The following is a 20,168-nucleotide window of genomic DNA, read 5'->3' as shown; positions in this document are numbered from 1 at the left end:
TCACCAGTCACCAGTGAAATACAAAGTGTAATTTTGTTTCTTGATAATATTATATGCGTACACAGATACTCGTACGTACCGTCCAAGTCATAAACTTTGAAGAGAAATCGAATTTTGTCTTCTGGGGTTTGTCGTCCAAACCTGTTCACGGCAGCAATGAACTCGTGATGCGATATTGTTCCGGAGTTATCTTCATCGAAGATTTGAAACACTCGTTCAGTGAAAAAAGGCTGAAAAACACAAAGACATATAATAACAAGTACCTGCATTATAACTTGAAATTTTGAAAAGGTGATATAACTTAGGGAACTATATAACTTAAGAGAAGCTAGAAGTAGAAGAAAAATATTTACATTTTTAGAGACAACGATTTTTTGAAATTGCTCCCTTGTGATCTCCTTTTGATCACCTACAGTCTGTCTGAAGAGTTGTTCTAGGCGATCCACGCTTAGCTTGTCGATGCCCATTCGTGGCCTAAAATAGTAAAAATATGGGTTAAAGCTAATAATATTTAAAAAAATATTCATTGCATCTGCATTTAAAAAAATTATGGCTGAACTGCGCAGAATCTAAATTGGCAATTTTAAATATCATAACTTCTATTATACATTAGCACAGGTCTCCTCCCAGAGTGAGGGTTATGGCCATAGTCTACCACGCTGGCCAAGTGCAGATTGGCAGACTTCACACACCTTTGAAAACATTATGGAGAACTCTGAGGCGGCAGGTTTCCTCACGATGTTTTCCTTCACCGTTAAAGCAAGTCATATTGAATTGGTTTAATAACGCATAATAACTCGAAAAGTTAGTGGTGCGTGCCCGGGATCGAACCCCGACCTTTCGAAAAGAAGACGGATTATACATACTTTTAAAAATAATCAGGTAATCATTATTAGTCAATACTTTTGTCTGCTTGTATACCTTGAGCTAGAAAGTGTGGAGAGGAACTCCATAATTTCATCCGCGGTAGCGTACCCGTCGCCGTCACTGTCCACCACTCGCAAAAGTTTATTGGTAACCTGAAAATTTATTCAGTTCACTGCTCAGTGTTAATTAATATAAAATTCTCTTGCTTAGTGGCGCCAGGCTTCTACTGCACTCTGAATATGTGGCGAATGTGTTTATTTGTAAGACTATTTGATGCGTTGAATTTTTATGTTCAGTTATTTACTTTCTAATTACTATTCTTCCTGCTAAATGTAATATGTATTTACTTACCACTTTATTTTTCAAGATTAGCTGGAATGTATCAAGTGTGATCACTCCATCTCCGCAAAGCACGTACGCCACGCTTTCTACTTGCTCCACGAAGTCTAGTTGTTTATCTTCTCTGAAAAAATACGTCATGTAGAATTATAATAGTCTGCTTAAGTGATTATAGAATAGTTAGTGCTTTGTAATCCATCATTCTTAGTTATTGTGCCATAATCAAGGCTCTTCCTTGATAATAATATATCCCTTTGAATATCTTCAAGGCAAAAGTGAATACGCATCTTCTAGAATCTAGGCAAGCGCGTTCCAGCTTCCAGCTCTGTTTCTTAATATCTCACAATAAATAAAAAACTGTCTAGTCTACTATATTTTGAAACTTCAATTATGATTGCATTAAATTTCTGGTTTACCTTAATAGGTATTGTAGATGTTATGATAATATTGAAAGGATTATTGAACAGACGTAGACGTGGTTTCACAATCATCTTTTTCAAAGTTTCAGTTTCAGTTTCTTATTTGGCAAAAACCTGTCATAAAAAACCTTGGAGAAATACCATGAGTATACATTAGTAATCTATTGGTTTTGTTTATTCGAAGAATACAACAATAAGTACAACAAACTGGTGACTAGTGACGGTCATAGTTACAATATTAATTCAGGCATTTACTTACGTTAACCTCTGTTTCAGAAATTCGTACCAATCTTCCTGCACTAGTTGATCTTGTCTTTCCACGTCGAATAGCCTGAATATTCTTTCCAATAGATCCTGCGACAAACAGAAAAAAATCACTCAGCAAACTAAAAACAATATTATACACAGGAGCAAAAAATTAATTGTGTAGGTAAAGAAAAAAATGTGACGTAAGTACCCGCATAATAATACATTACTAATACCGGTCAATATGAAACTTGTTACAAAAAATAAAATAATAATTAATAAAAATTGTAATGATAATTATTTTATAGATAGAATAAATGGATGATAATCTATATACAATTTACACTTTGTAAAATAATATTCACGCAATTGTTTCTTGCAGTTTTGCTTTTGAGTAGGTATTTAAAAATAGACAAGTTAATTTTTCTTACCTGATTTAAAGAATAACTTGGTAAGAGTGCGACACCTAGTGGTTGCTTCCGAAAATTGGTAAGTATTAGTAGATATTTTATCTAGATGGCGCTCTTCATGACATAAAGTTGTCAATACCTACGTGGTCAATAATACCTACAAGATGCCTGACACTGAGGCGTAAAATATTACCGCAGCGGCATCTTGCGGAATAGCTTAAAATAATCTCGTCGGCGCACCTGTTTCAAGGCGTTACTGTAAGCGTAACACGCGCTTTGTGCTGACGTTATTTTCAGCTATTATCGCAAGATATCGCTGCATCGTATGTTGCTATATTAATATGGCGCTATTGAGATTGTTTCCCGAATCATGAGCCTAGCTGGATCAGCCAGTTTTGACAAGACCTTACTTCATTGGATCATTTCTATAGTAAGCTCTTAACGAGACACACACATTGCGTGAGCCCGTTACAGGTCACGATGACGAGACGTGGCGCGGCGACCTGAGCGTGAGGCGGACGATGGTGGAAACCGTCAGTCCTCGATGATCGTTCACTCCTCTCTTCGGAGAGGGGCGTGGGTCGCTGTCGCTTTCTGAGTGGCTTTTTGAACCCCTTTTATAACTTCTTACCGACTTTCAACATAATGATAATAATGTTATCGTAGTATAGTTCCATTTGCATACCACAAAATCTTTTGTACACTACATATTTATCTTACTTTTGATAATTGATAAGTACAACAAATTTTAAAAAAACCGCACTGGGCTAGCTTGGCAGACCATGACCAAGCCTTTCTCATTCCATATAAGAAGAGACCCTTGTTCAGTAGCGGTCGGTGATGGATTGACAATGATGATGATGATGATAAGTACGACAAAAACAAGCGGCTATCAACATTAATTTTATTTCAAACTGATGAAGAATTTAGATATCCATATCGACGTGTGCAATACTAAGTACCTAGGTAGGAATTCATTTATCATTCCCGCGACATTAGCAAAATTTTTATTTTATTTAGATACAAATTAGCTCTTGACTGCAATCTCACCGGGTGGTAAGTGATAATGCCGTCTAAGATGGAGGCGAGCTAACGTGGATGGGGTATGGCAGTTTGTATTAAACCCATAGGTACCTACCCCTTTGGATCCTACATGGCATCGTACTGGAACGGTAAATCGCTTGGCGGCACGGCTTTGCCCGTACGGTGGTAACTAGTCACGGCCAAAGCCTCCCACCAGACCAGACTAGAAATTTAGAAATTATATACCTAATTCCAAACCCCTGCCGGGAATCGAACCCGGTACCTCCCACTAATGAGACCCGAGGCACTTACCACTGCGCGAGGGAAGTCGTCATATAAGAAATGCAGTCCAGATAAATTTATTAATGTCACGCTACACAGGAGTCAGCTAGTCACGCGAGCTGTAGGCTTGTCACAAAACATGTCAAACATCATACCGAAGTCACCCGAAGTCCACGAACGTGCAATGGCGATGACAAGGCGCGATCCCCAGAATCGAGATAATATCGATTACAAACTTCTAGTATTGTTTTTTATGTAGGTACCTATGTAGGATCAAATGGCTATTATAGTTATTTCGCTTTTATATTGGCTAAGTAGTATAATACATAATTATGAGGTGTTTGGCTAACTTACGATATTCACAAAATAACAAATTTAGTGCGATATCATATTTTGTTGATACCTACTTATTTATACTCCAGCTGTGCTCCAGCCATTGCGCTCGTAGCAAGGTTGGTGCTCTAGTCGATAACCGAACAAGAAACTATGTATTAATTTTCGAATTCTTCGTGCAACATGTAGGTACCTTCTTTATAATGAAAGTAGATACATAATTTCCGGTAATTTGTGAATCAAGATGATTAAACATAAAAAAGAACAGCGATTAGCGTGATGTATGCGCCCTAGCCTCGTTTGATCTAAAGTTTAGGTTTGACCTGCTTAACGATCGTTTAAATTCTAAACGACGCGATAGCTAGCAGGTGTTTCAGGCAGTGGTCCGACTGCCGGCGAGAAAACAACTAACAGTCGGCGATTTTCTCTCTCAAGAAACGCACATTAAATGTACATTCTGTGTAAACGAAAGAGATGCATATATAAAAAGTTGTTCTCTGACTGTTCACACTGCCGGCGACGACTCGCATTACTAGTTTTGTCGCTGAGCGACGAGCTTTCAAAAATAAACTCGCTCAGCGACATTCGTTCAGCGATGCTCGCTCGCTTGAACACGTGTAACGCGCGCGCAGGTTTGCACAGGACTGAGCGACCGCGGGCGAATGGCGCGAGTAATCGCTCGTCGCACTTGCGCACTCGCTTATAGCCCGGCGACAAAACTATTGAAACTACACACTCGCTTCCGGCTGATCGCCAGCTCGTTAAAGCTTCTAGTTCTACTCGTTTCTCGTTCATCGTCGGCGGTCGGACCACTGCCCTAAGCAATGGTTCCAAGCATCTAATAAAAATCATATTGATTACGCTGAATTTGCATACAAACGATGTAATCTCCGATATAAAATACTGTACCGTTATTAATATAATTGCTTTAAATTGTAACATGCATGGAACGTTCCTGTTGTTTGGGACACACTGCTCAAAAGAACATATTTCGTTTTCGCTATTAAAAACTATAAAAGCAATAAGGAAGTAATTGCATTGAGGAGTTGGGATCCGAAGTTCAATGGTGTAGTCTATGCTTGGCACCAAAAATAATATTGCATCATCCGCAGTTCCTGAATCACTATAGTTTAGGAGTGTTGTACCCTACATCATCAGGGTTGAGGAGTTGGGACTTGGAGTTCAAGCATAAAGTCGTTGATTGGTACCTACAACATTAACTCACTATGAACACTTCGTGAATCTTGATAGCTTAGGGGGGCAGTAACCCTGCAGCATCAGGATTGAAGAGATCAGAATTTTTTATGGGACCACCACCGAAACATCCACTGTTGATTAAAAAAAAAATTTTGCAAATCGGTCCAGAAACCTCGATCGAAAATCAATGTACATACATTAAAAAAAGTCGAAAAAAAAAAACGGGCCGAATTGAGAACCACCTCCTTTTTATAAGTCGGTTAAAAATAGGAATATAAACACAGAACCGTGTGTCTCATATAGCTTATGCCACAGATAAATACTTAATTACTATCCAATATGTAAGTAATTACAGGGCGCGTAGAAGCAAGCCAATCCCCTCGATAAATTACACTTCGGAAAATATTACTACCTTCAAGTGTTCTACTCAAGGGCGGATCCAAGGGGGGGGGTCACGGGGGTCATGACCCCCCCCCCCTGGGCTGCGTCCAGGACCTAGGTGGACCACTAATTAAATATGTTAAACATAATGTTGTTTATATTTTTATATACCTAGATTTTATGTAAGTTCCTTCAATATACTTAATCAATTTAATATAATATTTTGTATGATGGCAAAAATATTATGTTCTTGCGAACAAACGCATCCAAAATTTGAATTTTACCGCGCCACCGCTACCTTTCATCGAGATGTCACATTTCGTGTGACGTTCTTCAATTATTGAAGAACATCACACGGCACTTGCCCAGGATCGATTGGGGCCCAGTAGTCCCTGCCAGATCACCAAACTATAACAGACCAACCGATATTTTAATACCCAAAAACATATTTATTTCGATAAAATCAACGGTCAAAAAAGCCATCTCAAACAAATGACCGTAGAGATTGTTAAATAGTCTTATATCCGATCTTTATTGCCTTTACGCAAATGATAGAATATCATTCTTTTTCACACTTTTTAAAAAAATTCCGACAGTAAAAACCTCTAAAAGTAAAAAATAATATGTATTATATACCTATAATGTATTGGTCGGATTGGTCCTTTACGTTTATTATTTATAGTAAAGTTTTTATTATCCAAGCGCTCGTTGCATCTGGGGACCCCTAAAGATAATAGAACTATTCTTTATACAACAGATGACTTTATAGTTTTTAGTACAAAATTTTTGGCATCTATCTATATCGTAATACAATATTTCTGACATTTATTTTTTCTTTTTTGTAAATAATGTCATAAATTTTGCGCTCGCTTCGCTCGCACGTACGGTTCACTAGGAATAAAAATCCCTTCCGAGATGCAAGCTATCACTGAGTAGTACCTACCTACCTACATTTGGCCGTGAAAAAGTACCTAACAAGATGATAGACAGACAGAAAATTTCGCGCTCGCTTCGCTCGCGCTTTTGCTCTGTATTAGTTGTTGCCCGCCCGCAACCTTGTCCGCATTGATTTAGGTTTTCAAAAAACCGTAGGAACTCTTTGATTTTCCGCATAAAAAGTGTATGCAGGTTTCCGAGACGAAAGCTTTCTCTGTGTAGTACCTGGTCAAAAAGATAGACCGTCAAATGGTAACAGATAAGTAGATAGACACGCTTTCTCATTTATAATATTAGTAGCTACCTTTTGATTTTTTCGTAAATATATGAAAAATTTCGCGCTCGCTTCGCTCGCGCTTTTACTTTATATTGGTTAATGCCCGCAACTTCGTCCACATAGATTTAGTTTTTTAAAATTTCCGTGAGAACCCTTTAATTTTCCGGGATAAAAAGCCGTTTCCGAGTGTAAACTATCTCTGAATAGTACCAAATTTTGATTTAGAATATGGACTTTGAAAAGGTAACAGATAGATAGAAACATTCGCATTTATAATACGTCTTGAACGTGACTTATCTGCTTTCTTTGCCTATTCCAAGAAAATAGTACCTACGCTGTCAAGATCATAGGGGCCCCGTTATTCTAATGTGCCCAGGGCCTCCAATAGGTTAAAGACGGCCCTGCGTGCGGGTGTGCGGGGCGTCCCCCCCCAACCCCCGCTCGTCATACCCCGATTACCAACTCGACCTGTTGCAAGAGGTCGAGATGTTGTGACTTGACCACGACTATGTGACCCCCCCTGGCACCAAAGCTGGATCCGCCCTTGGTTCTACTCGTAATAAGAGGTCTGTGTTAGCTGTTAATCAATCTTCAACCGATGCATATGATTGCTGGTTGGTGCTTGTCTAATCATTGATTAGAAATTAAAATTTCATTCCAATTCAGCCACTGACTGTTATAAACTTGCCATGCCACGAATTCGCGATAAATATTGTAAAATATAATTATTATTCCGATTGGGGGATTAATGTGGGAGATTTTGGAAACACAGGTACAACGATTTATTTTTGCACATTCTCAGAATAGCCCACGTGGCATATTTTTAGTGGGATTATGGGAATAAAGATTATTATTCATCTAGGGCCTAGGCAATGATATTGTCCAAAACAATAGATAGGCAGGTACTTACTAAACCGATTTTAAAAATACTTTCGCCATTTTATTCAGCTACTTTACAGGTAGTACAGAAGTAAGTACTAAAATAGGCTACTTTTTATTCGTATACAAATAGCCATTGACTGTAATGTCACCTGGTGGTAAGTGATGATGCAGACCACAGAGTACTTTTTACATAAGATGGAAGTCAATAAGTTGACCAGCAATTAGGGCACCAACACCGAATTATATAAATCGAGTTACACTCTAGATTTATGTGTAGGGTAAAAAGTTACCTGTTGTACCGGATACAAGTATCCGCCTAATTGATGGCAACATCCGTTGATAAGTTTAATTTGTTTGAATATTGACAACACCACCAAACATATTTTACTTAGGGTAGGTAGGTAGGTACTTAAATAACCTAAAATCAAAATTAAACATTATCATAAAACTCCAGATAGGCAAAACTAATACAATAATAATTGTAAGTATATTTTTAAAAATTGGAGACAAATTCGCAAGCTTGTGTGTGTGCCACAATGTGTGTCTAGCGACATTTCTGGATTGGGATTATTTGATACGATCTAGAGCTTATTAAGTAGGTACTTTTAATCAGAGAATTCAAGTTTATAATCTTTATAACATTTAAGTAGGTATCCAAAAGATTATATAAAATCAAATTTTAACACTAGTTTCGCACTTACTAATTTTTTTTAATTAGTAGGTAAGTAAGGTAGACAATAGCTTGGATTTGAACAGTTTTCAAAATATTTACATTTTTCAAGCTGACTCACCCCAGCTTTTCTCGAATGGAATAGGTACCCTTTTTAGTGGGAATGTAGCCTGTAGATCTATCTGTACGTTATCTAATCGAGTAAACCATCAGGCGAAATCTCGAGTTTCTAGACGCAGAGATCTAAGCTGGGTGTTGATTATAATCACAATAGGTAAGTTTATTCTTTTATAAGTAGGCATAGGTACAATACACTGCTTATTTACGTAAAAAAGAACTGTTTGAACTGTAAGAAAACGCATAAAGTAGGGGTTCTGTAGATTCTGTAGCTGAAATGCTATTTGCTAAAACTTTTTCATAAAATAAAAAATAAAAACGGTAGGTAGGTATTTTAAACCTAAGTAGTTTGTTTTTAAAACAGCTGTGACACAGACGGAAGAACAGAAAGACAAACTGGACAAAATTGTAAGAGTTCCTTGTTTCACTACAGAACCCTAAAAACACAGGTGCATCAACCTTGAAACCTTACTATGTTAAGCTCAAAGTGTCATTTTGATTTGCTCCCATGTTATTGGGTGTGATGTAAAGATAAGCCTTCGCACTGATTGCTCCATGATCAATGACACTAAAGCCGAGACAATACTGCACCAAGTGTTGTAACGACTTTCATTTTAAAATACACGACGACGTAGACTTGCGACAGTCTACCTCAGTTGCGACAGACGTTGATTGATTAGATTAGTGGGTGCAGCGGTCACCAGCGCCGAAAGGGCCAAGAAGCGCAAATATGAAAACTTCGATGGGAGCATTATATTCATGGCATTTGGCGTGGATACCTTGAGGCCGTGGGGCCCGGGGGCACGAGCTCTTTTTGAGGATATTTCAAAAAGGGTTATCGAGTCAACCAGGGACTCAAGAGCTGGCAGCTACCTTGGATAAAGAATTAGTTTGGAGAGTTAATATATAGACAACTTTTAGATAAGCGCGCTGCAATTTAAACCTCATCATTGCATGATTGTCGTCAAGCGCGAACTTATCACGCAAAAAATCGGTCCGTACCGTACCGTACCATCGTACAATGAATACCTATTACATTTTTTGTTTTAATTTTCATGGCGGCCATTTTTATTTTTATTATTTCTTGAGCAGCAAAAGAAATACACATTCTGAAAAATTTCAACTCTAGCTATTACAGTTCACAAGATACAGCCTGCTGACAGACAGACGGACGTACGCACGAACGGACGGACAGCGTAGGCTAAGTAATAGGGTTCCAATGGCACCTTCCGCGTACGGAATCCTAAAAGGCTAGAGCAAGTTATTAATACTTTTAAAAGCTATGTCATACAGCTAAGTATCGTTAGTCTACGCTCAGTTCAAGGTTAATCTGTCGGTCACGCTCGACACATTAAACTATGTACCTACTGTACAATATGCATACAGTTAATCCAATTAAGATAAGTGCATATTAAGTAATATTACAATTTATTAAAAAAACTTTGGCTATTCCTTACATGTTTATTTAACTATATAATATAGAATTTGTGTTCACTGAAAAATGAATTGACACGATTGCTATTTGTGAAGTATCGTAAAGTTTGTGTACTGATGCACGATGGCATCCTAACTTAAAGATCAATAGATCTTTAATAAGCATAAGCTAGTTATGTTATATTTTGAAAGTTGGGGAATTCAATAGCTTTTTAACTCAAATTATACTGAATAAATCGAGGATTACAGTCTGGTCCGGTCCTTTCGTTGTTTTAAACCCACCACAACGTGAATGGGCTATGGTAAGTCTTGTGGTCTTTTTATTTTCAATTAAAATACCAACAAACGTTGTGCAACATCAATCAATCACAGGTAGGCAGTAGTCAGGTACTGACATGAAATATTTACTCCACTATCACTAGGCTGATTCATTGTGTTCAAACATAAATCACGATTCATTGTGTAGAATCATAAATCAACGATTCATTTCGCTCGAAGTATAAATCAATAAGCAAATCGGAGACAGCGCAATGCATCTACGTCTACTTACCTATTTCATGCATTCTTCTGCTCCTGAATCGACGATATAATATCATAATGGTCCGCAAGGGCGGATCCAGCTTTGGTGCCAGGGAGGGTCACATAGTCGTGGTCAAGTCACAAGAAGTTATAATTTAATTTTATATTCATAGATGATAGATACAAGTAAAAATTAGGTATTTTATTAATGTATGTAAGTAATTACTGTACATAAAAATACCTATATCAAAATAACAAAATCAATTTTTCTTTTACGTCTTCTCCCGAAACGCGTTATCACTTCATTTATAGTGCAGGAAATGAAGCTAAAAAAATGGTAAAACCTCGCAATTTTTTCGTCCAGCACCGATTTGTACAATTTGGGATTAGGCTTATAGCACCCTCTAGTTCATTTTCTATATTGTGCCGTTGTACGCTTTTTGTTTTTTTGGGGTGAAACTACCCGTCATTGTTAAAAATTATAAAATAACATTAAAAACCTAAATATGGGTAAAAACAGTTAAATAATGATTGTTTCATGCTTTAGGATACAATTTCATAATCTTTCAACCAACCCTTGTTAAAAACTACCCTTGAAAATATTGATATGTATAGATTACTACGCTCCGAAGCGGGTAATTCGAATTTTTTGAAAAAAAAATTGATCGGTTTTTTAAGCATAGCTTTATAGCATTTTAGGTGATTTTTTTTTTCCAGAAACGATTTTGTAGGGCTTTTCAAGAGCTATAAGTAATTTTTAAATGGGGAGAGTTTAAAGCGCTTGAATAAGGTGATGTTCGATCGTAAATGTAGGTATTAAACGGCTATATCTCGCCGAATATTCACTGTACAAAAATCTGCACACAGAAAATTTTTTTCATTAAAAAGCTACAATTTAGTACTTTATCATTTTTTTCGTATCTTTAGTATTTTGAGAGATACTTTTAAGAAAAGGGTTAAAAACACGAAATTGAAAAAAATCGTTTTCTCTTTAAACTCCAATTTTTCTAAAATTAGGCATTCTAAATTGGTCAAACTTCGTGGGTGTATTAATAGTAGGTACATAATATATAAAGAGAATGACAGAAGGGTGACTATCAATTTTAATTAGGGGGTACTTTGGGGGTTGTTTTCACAGTTTTTTTTTGTAGAAAAAAGCGGGTACCGATCTTATTTTGATTATAAGTCGGTCTATTTTTATGCTAGAGACCTTTTTTTTGGTTGAAAGCTCTAATTAAATACTTTAAAAAAGATTCTATGAGCTTTCTTCGAAAAATGCAAATTTTTCTCGTTATGTCGCTTAAAATCTTCCAATTTAAAAAAGCTAAGCATTAATTTGCTGTATCTCAGTTCGTATTTGTCGTAGAAAAATTATAAAAAAAGCATTGTTTTTGTTTTTTTTAAAGCTACAATTTTGTTTTCTACACTTTTTTGATAAAATGCATATTTTAGAGTTATTCGCAAAAAACAATTTAAAAATTTCGATTTTTTCGGCAAAAAACTGTTACTTTCAACTTCAAATAACTCAAAAAATATTACTTTTACGAAAAAAACGTATGGAACACTTTTTCTTAAAATTACTTTTTCCGTCGATTCCTACAGTTAAAATGTAATAAAAAAATCCACCCTCGAGATGGGGTGGCAACGACCCCCAAGGCTCTAGCGTACAGCGGCATGATATAGAAAATGATCCTTGAGCTATTCTCTACCTTCCGTGAAAATTTCAAGTAAATCCATGGTGGACGAAAAAATTGCGAGCCAAAATGCTTCATTTCCTGGACTACTATTTCAATGGGTACATTTTTATGGACATGGAGAAGAGCCAGTCCGGTTAGACGTTCAATCATTGAAGAACGTCTAACCGGACGGGGGTCATGACCCCCATGACCCCCCCCCCCTGGATCCGCCCTTGATGGTCAACAAATTTGGTAACCATCACCGATATGGATTTTGACGGGTTCAGATGATAGAGGGCAACTCTCTGAAGCTAAATATGCTATTCTGCCGGCCCTGAGTATAGACGTGAAATCTAGAAATAGGCGATTCATAGGCTACCTAGCGTCAAAATGTAGAAACATTTGAAGTGACGTCGAGCCTCGACGTTTTGTTACAAGTCTACATTAAATGCCTAACTATACCTAGGTATGATCAATTATTATTTATCCACCTTTCGTAGGTATTAATATAGGCTGTAAAAAAATTTGGATACCTAATAATCATCATCGTTATATCTATAGTACGCGACAGATCGAGATGGCAATCGGGATATGAGGCGGAGGACGCCCCGCACACCCGGACGTCACCCGCACCGAGTTAGCACGGGGTCAGTGCGAGTCTGCGGGGCGTTCCCTCCTCCATTGCCGTCTCGACCTGTCGCGTACTATACCTATCATTAATAAGTACCTACTTATAGTAACTTATTTTACTACCTATCATTTGCCAATCTAACCTTGTGTTTACTGCAACAATCGGGTTACCATTGGTCATTACACATTAAAGGTTCGTACGCACCTGAGCGGCGCGGCGCGGCGCTTCAGTGAGCTTCACGTCGCGGCACAGAGCTTCAAAATATCATTTCTATCATTTTGTATGGCGCATATCGCACTAGAGCGGCGCGGCGCGGCGCTTCACCGCGCGTTGCCGCGCGGCACGGCTGGAGAGAATATTTTGAAGCGCACCGAAGCGACGCGCAGTGCAGTGACGCTAGTGCGACATACCCAGCGGCGCGGCGCGGCGCTTCAGTATGCGTACGTCGCTCGAATAAGATACACGCGCATCTTGTTAGGTATTTAAAGTACAGGCAAGAATCGGCAAGATAGACCTCAAAATAAATAACGTAGGTTTAATTTTTGACACATGACGTGTTCCTCATGCTCTTAGAAGTATATCCTCAAAGGTCCCAACCCCTAGGATGTCGGCTTCCCCCCTTCCCAGTGTCTAAAGGTTCGTACGCATCTGAGCGGCGCGGCGCGGCGCTTCAGTGAGCTTCACGTCGCGGCACAGAGCTTCAAAATATCATTTCTATCATTTTGTATGGCGCATATCGCACTAGAGCGGCGCGGCGCGGCGCTTCACCGCGCGTTGCCGCGCGGCACGGCTGGAGAGAATATTTTGAAGCGCACCGAAGCGACGCGCAGTGCAGTGACGCTAGTGCGACATACCCAGCGGCGCGGCGCGGCGCTTCAGTATGCGTACGTCGCTCGAATAAGATACACGCGCATCTTGTTAGGTATTTAAAGTACAGGCAAGAATCGGCAAGATAGACCTCAAAATAAATAACGTAGGTTTAATTTTTGACACATGACGTGTTCCTCATGCTCTTAGAAGTATATCCTCAAAGGTCCCAACCCCTAGGATGTCGGCTTCCCCCCTTCCCAGTGTCTAAATGTATAAATGTCTCTCCGAGCGTTATGAGAAAACATCAATGGTAAAAATAATCCTGATTAAATAACTATAATATATTATGTACATATTATACCTACCTACTTCATCTAGGTAGAATTAATAGTTTCGGAAATATGCCTACCTATTGTTGTACTTGTGTTTATATTATACTAGCTTATGCCCGCGACGTCGTCCGCGTGGACTACACAAATCTCTAACCCCTATTTTACCCCCTTAGGGGTTGAATTTTCATAAATCCCTTTTTAGCGGTTGTCTACGTCATATTAGCTAGTTAGCTAGCCAGCATGCCAAATTTCAGCCCGATCCGTCAAGTAGTTTGAGCTGTGCGTTGATAGATCAGTCAGTCAGTCACCTTTTTCTTTTATATAGGTATTTAGATATAATATGTACCTGTGTTTACCTGCCTATTTTATATATTCTATTGCACATAAAACAAAGACATTTTGCGAAAATGCTTTTTCTAATGTAATTTCCACAGAACCTAAGGGACTAGCTGATGCCCGCAACTTCGTTCGCGTAGATATAGGTTTTTTAAAAATCCCGTGGAACCTTTTTGATTTTCGGGATAAAACTAGCCTATGTGTAGGCACACATAGGCTACTTTTATCCTACAGGGTATAATCTATCTCAGGTATATAGGTACGAGTAGGTAATTCCCGGAAATGTGCTCACCTATAGAAAAATCTAAATCCACGCGGACGAAGTCGCAGGCATCATCTAGTTGCATTTTTTTTAGATTTTTAATCCCGTGTGAACTCTTTGATTTTCCGGGATAAAAAGTTGCCTACCTCTGTCAATTCCCGGAATGCAAGCTACCTCTGGTCCAAACTTCATATAAATGGGCCTTTAACAATCCCGTGGAAATTCTTTCATTTTCCAGGATAAAAAGTAGCCTGTCCTTCCCCGGGATGTAATTCAACTTTGTACCAAATTTCATCAAATTCGGTTAAGCTGTTGAGCCGTGAAAAGCTAGTAGATAGACAGACAAATACACTTTTGCGTTGATAATAATATAAGTATGGATATGCATAAATATTTTTTTATAATTTCCATAAAAACTATCATCATCATCATCATCATCAACCGATAGATATGTCCACTGCTGGACATAGGTTTCTTGTAGGATTATATTACCGACCTGTGTGGTATACCTATTGTTTCTAATGTAATTTCCACAAAAACTATTAGGCAATCGCATAAAGAATTTTGTCTTCGACATTCTGAAGTAAATGTGAAATGGTACAGAGTCATTAAGAAGGCGAGGAAACAAAATGTGATATCCTTCTTGATAGCGTGACTTTGGTATGTCAGCAATCCATTTCTTCTTCTTTTTTAGGGTTCCGTACCTCAAAAGGAAAAACGGAACTCTTATAGGATCACTTTGTTGTCTGTCTGTCTGTCTGTCTGTCTGTCTGTCTGTCTGTCTGTCTGTCTGTCTGTCTGTCTGTCCGTCTGTCTGTCAAGAAACCTACAGGGTAGGTACTTCCCGTTGACCTAGAATCATGAAATTTGGCAGGTAGGTAGATCTTATAGCTGACATTTGGGGAAAAATCTGAAAACCGTGAATTTAGGGTTAGATCACACAAAAAAAATTAAATTGTGGTCATGAACTAATATTTTAGATTAGTATTTTCAACTTTCGAAGTGAGTGACTATACCAAGTGGGGTATCATATGAAAGGTCTTCACCTGTACATTCTAAAACAGATTTTTATTTATTTTTATGCATCATAGTTTTTGAATTATCGAAATCATACGACTGTAGTACGGAACCCTCATTGCGCGAGCCTGACTCGCACTTGGCCGGTTTTTTCTCTTCGATAATTCGTTCTTCTTCTGCACAACAAAGAAATAATAATCAAATCCTCTTCACTGTCGCTCATCTTGCGACGTTGTTGCTCGTACGCGAACGGGTGTAGAAGTGACGCGCAAGTGACGCGTACTGCAGTTGTAGTGCGGTAGGCACCGTCGAGCGGCCTGAGGTGAAGCGTTCTGCAGTCGGACTGAAGCGCCGCGCCGCGCCGCTCAGGTGCGTACGAACCTTTAATGTATAAATGTCTCTCCGAGCGTTATGAGAAAACATCAATGGTAAAAATAATCCTGATTAAATAACTATAATATATTATGTACATATTATACCTACCTACTTCATCTAGGTAGAATTAATAGTTTCGGAAATATGCCTACCTATTGTTGTACTTGTGTTTATATTATACTAGCTTATGCCCGCGACGTCGTCCGCGTGGACTACACAAATCTCGAACCCCTATTTTACCCCCTTAGGGGTTGAATTTTCATAAATCCCTTTTTAGCGGATGTCTACGTCATATTAGCTAGTTAGCTAGCCAGCATGCCAAATTTCAGCCCGATCCGTCAAGTAGTTTGAGCTGTGCGTTGATAGATCAGTCAGTCAGTCACCTTTTTCTTTTATATAGGTATTTAGATATAATATGTACCTGTGTTTACCTGCCTATTTTATATATTCTATTGCACATAAAACAAAGACATTTTGCGAAAATGCTTTTTCTAATGTAATTTCCACAGAACCTAAGGGACTAGCTGATGCCCGCAACTTCGTTCGCGTAGATGTAGGTTTTTTAAAAATCCCGTGGAAACTTTTTGATTTTCGGGATAAAACTAGCCTATGTGTAGGTACATATAGGCTACTTTTATCCTACAGGGTATAATCTATCTCAGGTATATAGGTACTAGTAGGTAATTCCCGGAAATGTGCTCACCTATAGAAAAATCTAAATCCACGCGGACGAAGTCGCAGGCATCATCTAGTTGCATTTTTTTTTAGATTTTTAATCCCGTGTGAACTCTTTGATTTTCCGGGATAAAAAGTTGCCTACCTCTGTCAATTCCCGGAATGCAAGCTACCTCTGGTCCAAACTTCATATAAATGGGCCTTTAACAATCCTGTGGAAATTCTTTCATTTTCCAGGATAAAAAGTAGCCTGTCCTTCCCCGGGATGTAATTCAACTTTGTACCAAATTTCATCAAATTCGGTTAAGCTGTTGAGCCGTGAAAAGCTAGTAGATAGACAGACAAATACACTTTTGCGTTGATAATAATATAAGTATGGATATGCATAAATATTTTTTTATAATTTCCATAAAAACTATCATCATCATCATCATCATCAACCGATAGATATGTCCACTGCTGGACATAGGTTTCTTGTAGGATTATATTACCGACCTGTGTGGTATACCTATTGTTTCTAATGTAATTTCCACAAAAACTATTAGGCAATAGCATAAAGAATTTTGTCTTCGACATTCTGAAGTAAATGTGAAATGGTACAGAGTCATTAAGAAGGCGAGGAAACAAAATGTGATATCCTTCTTGATATCGTGACTTTGGTATGTCAGCAATCCATTTCTTCTTCTTTTTTAGGGTTCCGTACCTCAAAAGGAAAAACGGAACTCTTATAGGATCACTTTGTTGTCTGTCTGTCTGTCTGTCTGTCTGTCTGTCTGTCTGTCTGTCTGTCTGTCTGTCTGTCTGTCTGTCCGTCTGTCTGTCAAGAAACCTACAGGGTACTTTCCGTTGACCTAGAATCATGAAATTTGGCAGGTAGGTAGATCTTATAGCTGACATTTGGGGAAAAATCTGAAAACCGTGAATTTAGGGTTAGATCACACAAAAAAAATTAAATTGTGGTCATGAACTAATAATTAGTATTTTCAACTTTCGAAGTGAGTGACTACACCAAGTGGGGTATCATATGAAAGGTCTTCACCTGTACATTTTAAAACAGATTTTTATTTATTTTTATGCATCATAGTTTTTGAATTATCGAAATCATACGACTGTAGTACGGAACCCTCATTGCGCGAGCCTGACTCGCACTTGGCCGGTTTTTTCTCTTCGATAATTCGTTCTTCTTCTGCACAACAAAGAAATAATAATCAAATCCTCTTCACTGTCGCTCATCTTGCGACGTTGTTGCTCGTACGCGAACGGGTGTAAAAGTGACGCGCAAGTGACGCGAGCTGCCGCGTACTGAAGTTGTAGTGCGGTAGGCACCGTCGAGCGGCCTGAGGTGAAGCGTTCTGCAGTCGAACTGAAGCGCCGCGCCGCGCCGCTCAGGTGCGTACGAACCTTTATTGTGACAGGTGAGGCCAAGAACAGCCAATCCAAACGTTTTATTTAATTGACTGTAATGTTTTAACTTTTGCCACGCCCCTGTCGTAACCAAGATTGTAATAGTAAACCTTCAAAACCTATAGGTACTTTAACTTATACTTAGTCATAATATGCAAGATCAAAATCGTAGCTAGTGAAAAACATAATATTTAAATGTATCTAAGTAGTCAAGGCACGGTAGGTATAAGCTGTGATAGCCTAGTGTTTAGGACGTCCGCCTTCTAATTGGAGGTCGGGGGTTCGATCCCGGGCACGCACCTCTAACTTTTTGGAGCTATGTGCGTTTTAATTAATTAAATATCATTTGCTTTAACGGTGAAGGAAAACATCGTGAGGAAACCTGCATGCCTGAGAGTTATCTATAATGCTCGCAAAGGAGTGTGAAGTCTACCAATCTGCACATGGCCAGCGTGGTAGACTATGGCCAAGAGCCGGTGATGATGGGTTGATCATGATGATGATGATGATGAGTCAAGGCACAGAATAACATAATACTTAGTACCTACTAACGTAGTCTAGGGTAGAACGCGCCTAGAAGATGTTTCTACCTCAGAGCTTCTCCTCGTCCTCAGTGCGTACTGCAAGAGCAACTTTGAACAAGACCAACTAACTCAGTCATCAGTCACCATTTAGGTATTATTACGTACCCAGAATTTCATTTTTAGGTTTCAGCTAAACCATGACTTGGCCAAGTCAAGAAACAATGGGTGATTTAGGTACACCACTTTAGGTATATTACGAAAGAGGTCGAGAGATCCTTCGAAAAAAGTTCCGTTAGGTAAACTTTCTAGAATGTTATTTTATAGAAAGTGTGTCTTCTTATTATGGAGGCAACTTTCAAACAACATAAAATATCTGTACATTTATATAAAACTAGCTGCCCTGGCGAACTTCGTTCCGCCTACAGTCGATTCAAATTTTTCTTACCCTAAGAATCATCCTCGTACTTCAAGGAATATTATAAAAAAAGAATTAGCGAAATCGGTTTAGCTGTTCTCGAGATTTGCGATGGCCAACACATTTAGTGATTCATTTTTATATTATAGATTCAAAGTCCTGACTGACTTATATACGCACAGCCTAAACCGCCTGGTCCTAGAGACATGAAATTTGGAGAATGTGTTATTGTATTTTTCCATCCCAAGTGGGTTAAATGGGGGTTTGAAATTTATGTAGTCCACGCGGACGAAGTCGCGAGCATAAGCTAGTTAGATATAAGATACAAAGGATAAGAACAATATCTATCCATTATTCTATCTTTTATTAATACTGGCTACATTAATCTGAAATACGTAACTCCCTAAGCTATACAAGCCAATTAACGTTTGACTTCAAGTACGAAATAGCTTTTAAGTAAAATCTAGATAGCCACTGGATCCATTTATCTGTCAGGCTGACACATGAAATGTATGTGCCCACAATGCCCACCTCGGCAACATTTATCGCTACTAAGGTAGTTATCTGTTTCATCCCATACTTAACTTCGAGTTGGTCCTTAAAAAGCTACACTCTTGTACCTAGAAACAAAACCAGAGGTTCCATTAAAATATAGACTATTAGCTGATATAGGTATTTTAAAACTCCCGTGAGAACTCTTTAATTTCCCGGGATGTAAGCTAACTCTGTACAAAATTTCATCAAATTCGGTTAAATTGTTGGGCCGTGACAAGCTAGCAGACAGACAGACAGACACATAGCTAGTGCCCGCGACTTCGTTTGAGTGGATTTAGGTTTTTAAAAATACCGTGGGAACTCTTTGATTTTCCGGGATAAAAAGTAGCCTATGTCCTTCCCCGGGATGCAAGCTATCGCTGTACCAACTTTCATCAAGATCGGTTAAATGGATGGGCTGCGAAAGGCTAGCACACAGACAGACAGACAAACAGACATAATATCAGTATGGATATTAGTATGGATAATAATATGGATAAGCCCAGGTTGCCCAGGTTTTCATAACAGGAGAGAAGGCGCGGGTGGTCGCTAGCCTATCAATAATCTGATTGGTCCGCTCAACACGTCTCCAGCCCGCTCCGTTTAGTGGAAAGGCACCCTAGGCACAGTATAAAGAGAGACCCAGTAATCCGACGCCCTTGATCTCGTGGCAAATGATGACAACGATGATCTTTCAACATAGGGCCCTATAACTACGTAGGCCAGTAATCTGGGTCGCTCCTTTGTCCCGTATTACTGCACGATTGCTCTGTCTCATCATCATCATGATCATCATAATCAACCTATGACCGGTTCACAACAGAGCACGGGTCTCCTCTCAAATG

General features: G+C 38.7%; 1 protein-coding gene and 1 non-coding gene across 4 annotated transcripts in view; one reads left to right on the top strand and one right to left on the bottom strand.

The window, feature by feature from the left end:
* Window positions 1–20,168, bottom strand: part of Nox (NADPH oxidase) — a 50,639-nt gene that overhangs the window by 12,092 nt on the left and 18,379 nt on the right. Inside the window, exons 1-6 of one of the 3 annotated variants that reach the window (XM_069499598.1) lie at window positions 2,083–2,109; window positions 1,885–1,979; window positions 1,219–1,330; window positions 922–1,019; window positions 354–474; window positions 80–230 (exon numbers count right to left, since the gene is read on the bottom strand). In XM_069499598.1, coding sequence (XP_069355699.1) covers window positions 80–230; window positions 354–474; window positions 922–1,019; window positions 1,219–1,330; window positions 1,885–1,979; window positions 2,083–2,088 — 583 coding nt within the window. In that variant the 5' untranslated portion in view covers window positions 2,089–2,109. Of the gene's footprint in view, window positions 1–79; window positions 231–353; window positions 475–921; window positions 1,020–1,218; window positions 1,331–1,884; window positions 2,044–2,082; window positions 2,110–20,168 lie in introns of those variants that run through there. The other 2 variants (XM_069499597.1, XM_069499599.1) reach the window with 2 other exon arrangements.
* LOC117984142 (small nucleolar RNA U3) lies at window positions 2,682–2,884 on the top strand. The gene has a single exon (XR_004673782.1). It is a non-coding gene; the product is annotated as a small nucleolar RNA U3 (small nucleolar RNA).

Source organism: Maniola hyperantus, chromosome 7 (genome assembly GCF_902806685.2).
Source record: "Maniola hyperantus chromosome 7, iAphHyp1.2, whole genome shotgun sequence".
Lineage (NCBI taxonomy): Eukaryota > Metazoa > Arthropoda > Insecta > Lepidoptera > Nymphalidae > Maniola > Maniola hyperantus.
This window is presented reverse-complemented; position numbering and strand designations above follow the sequence as displayed.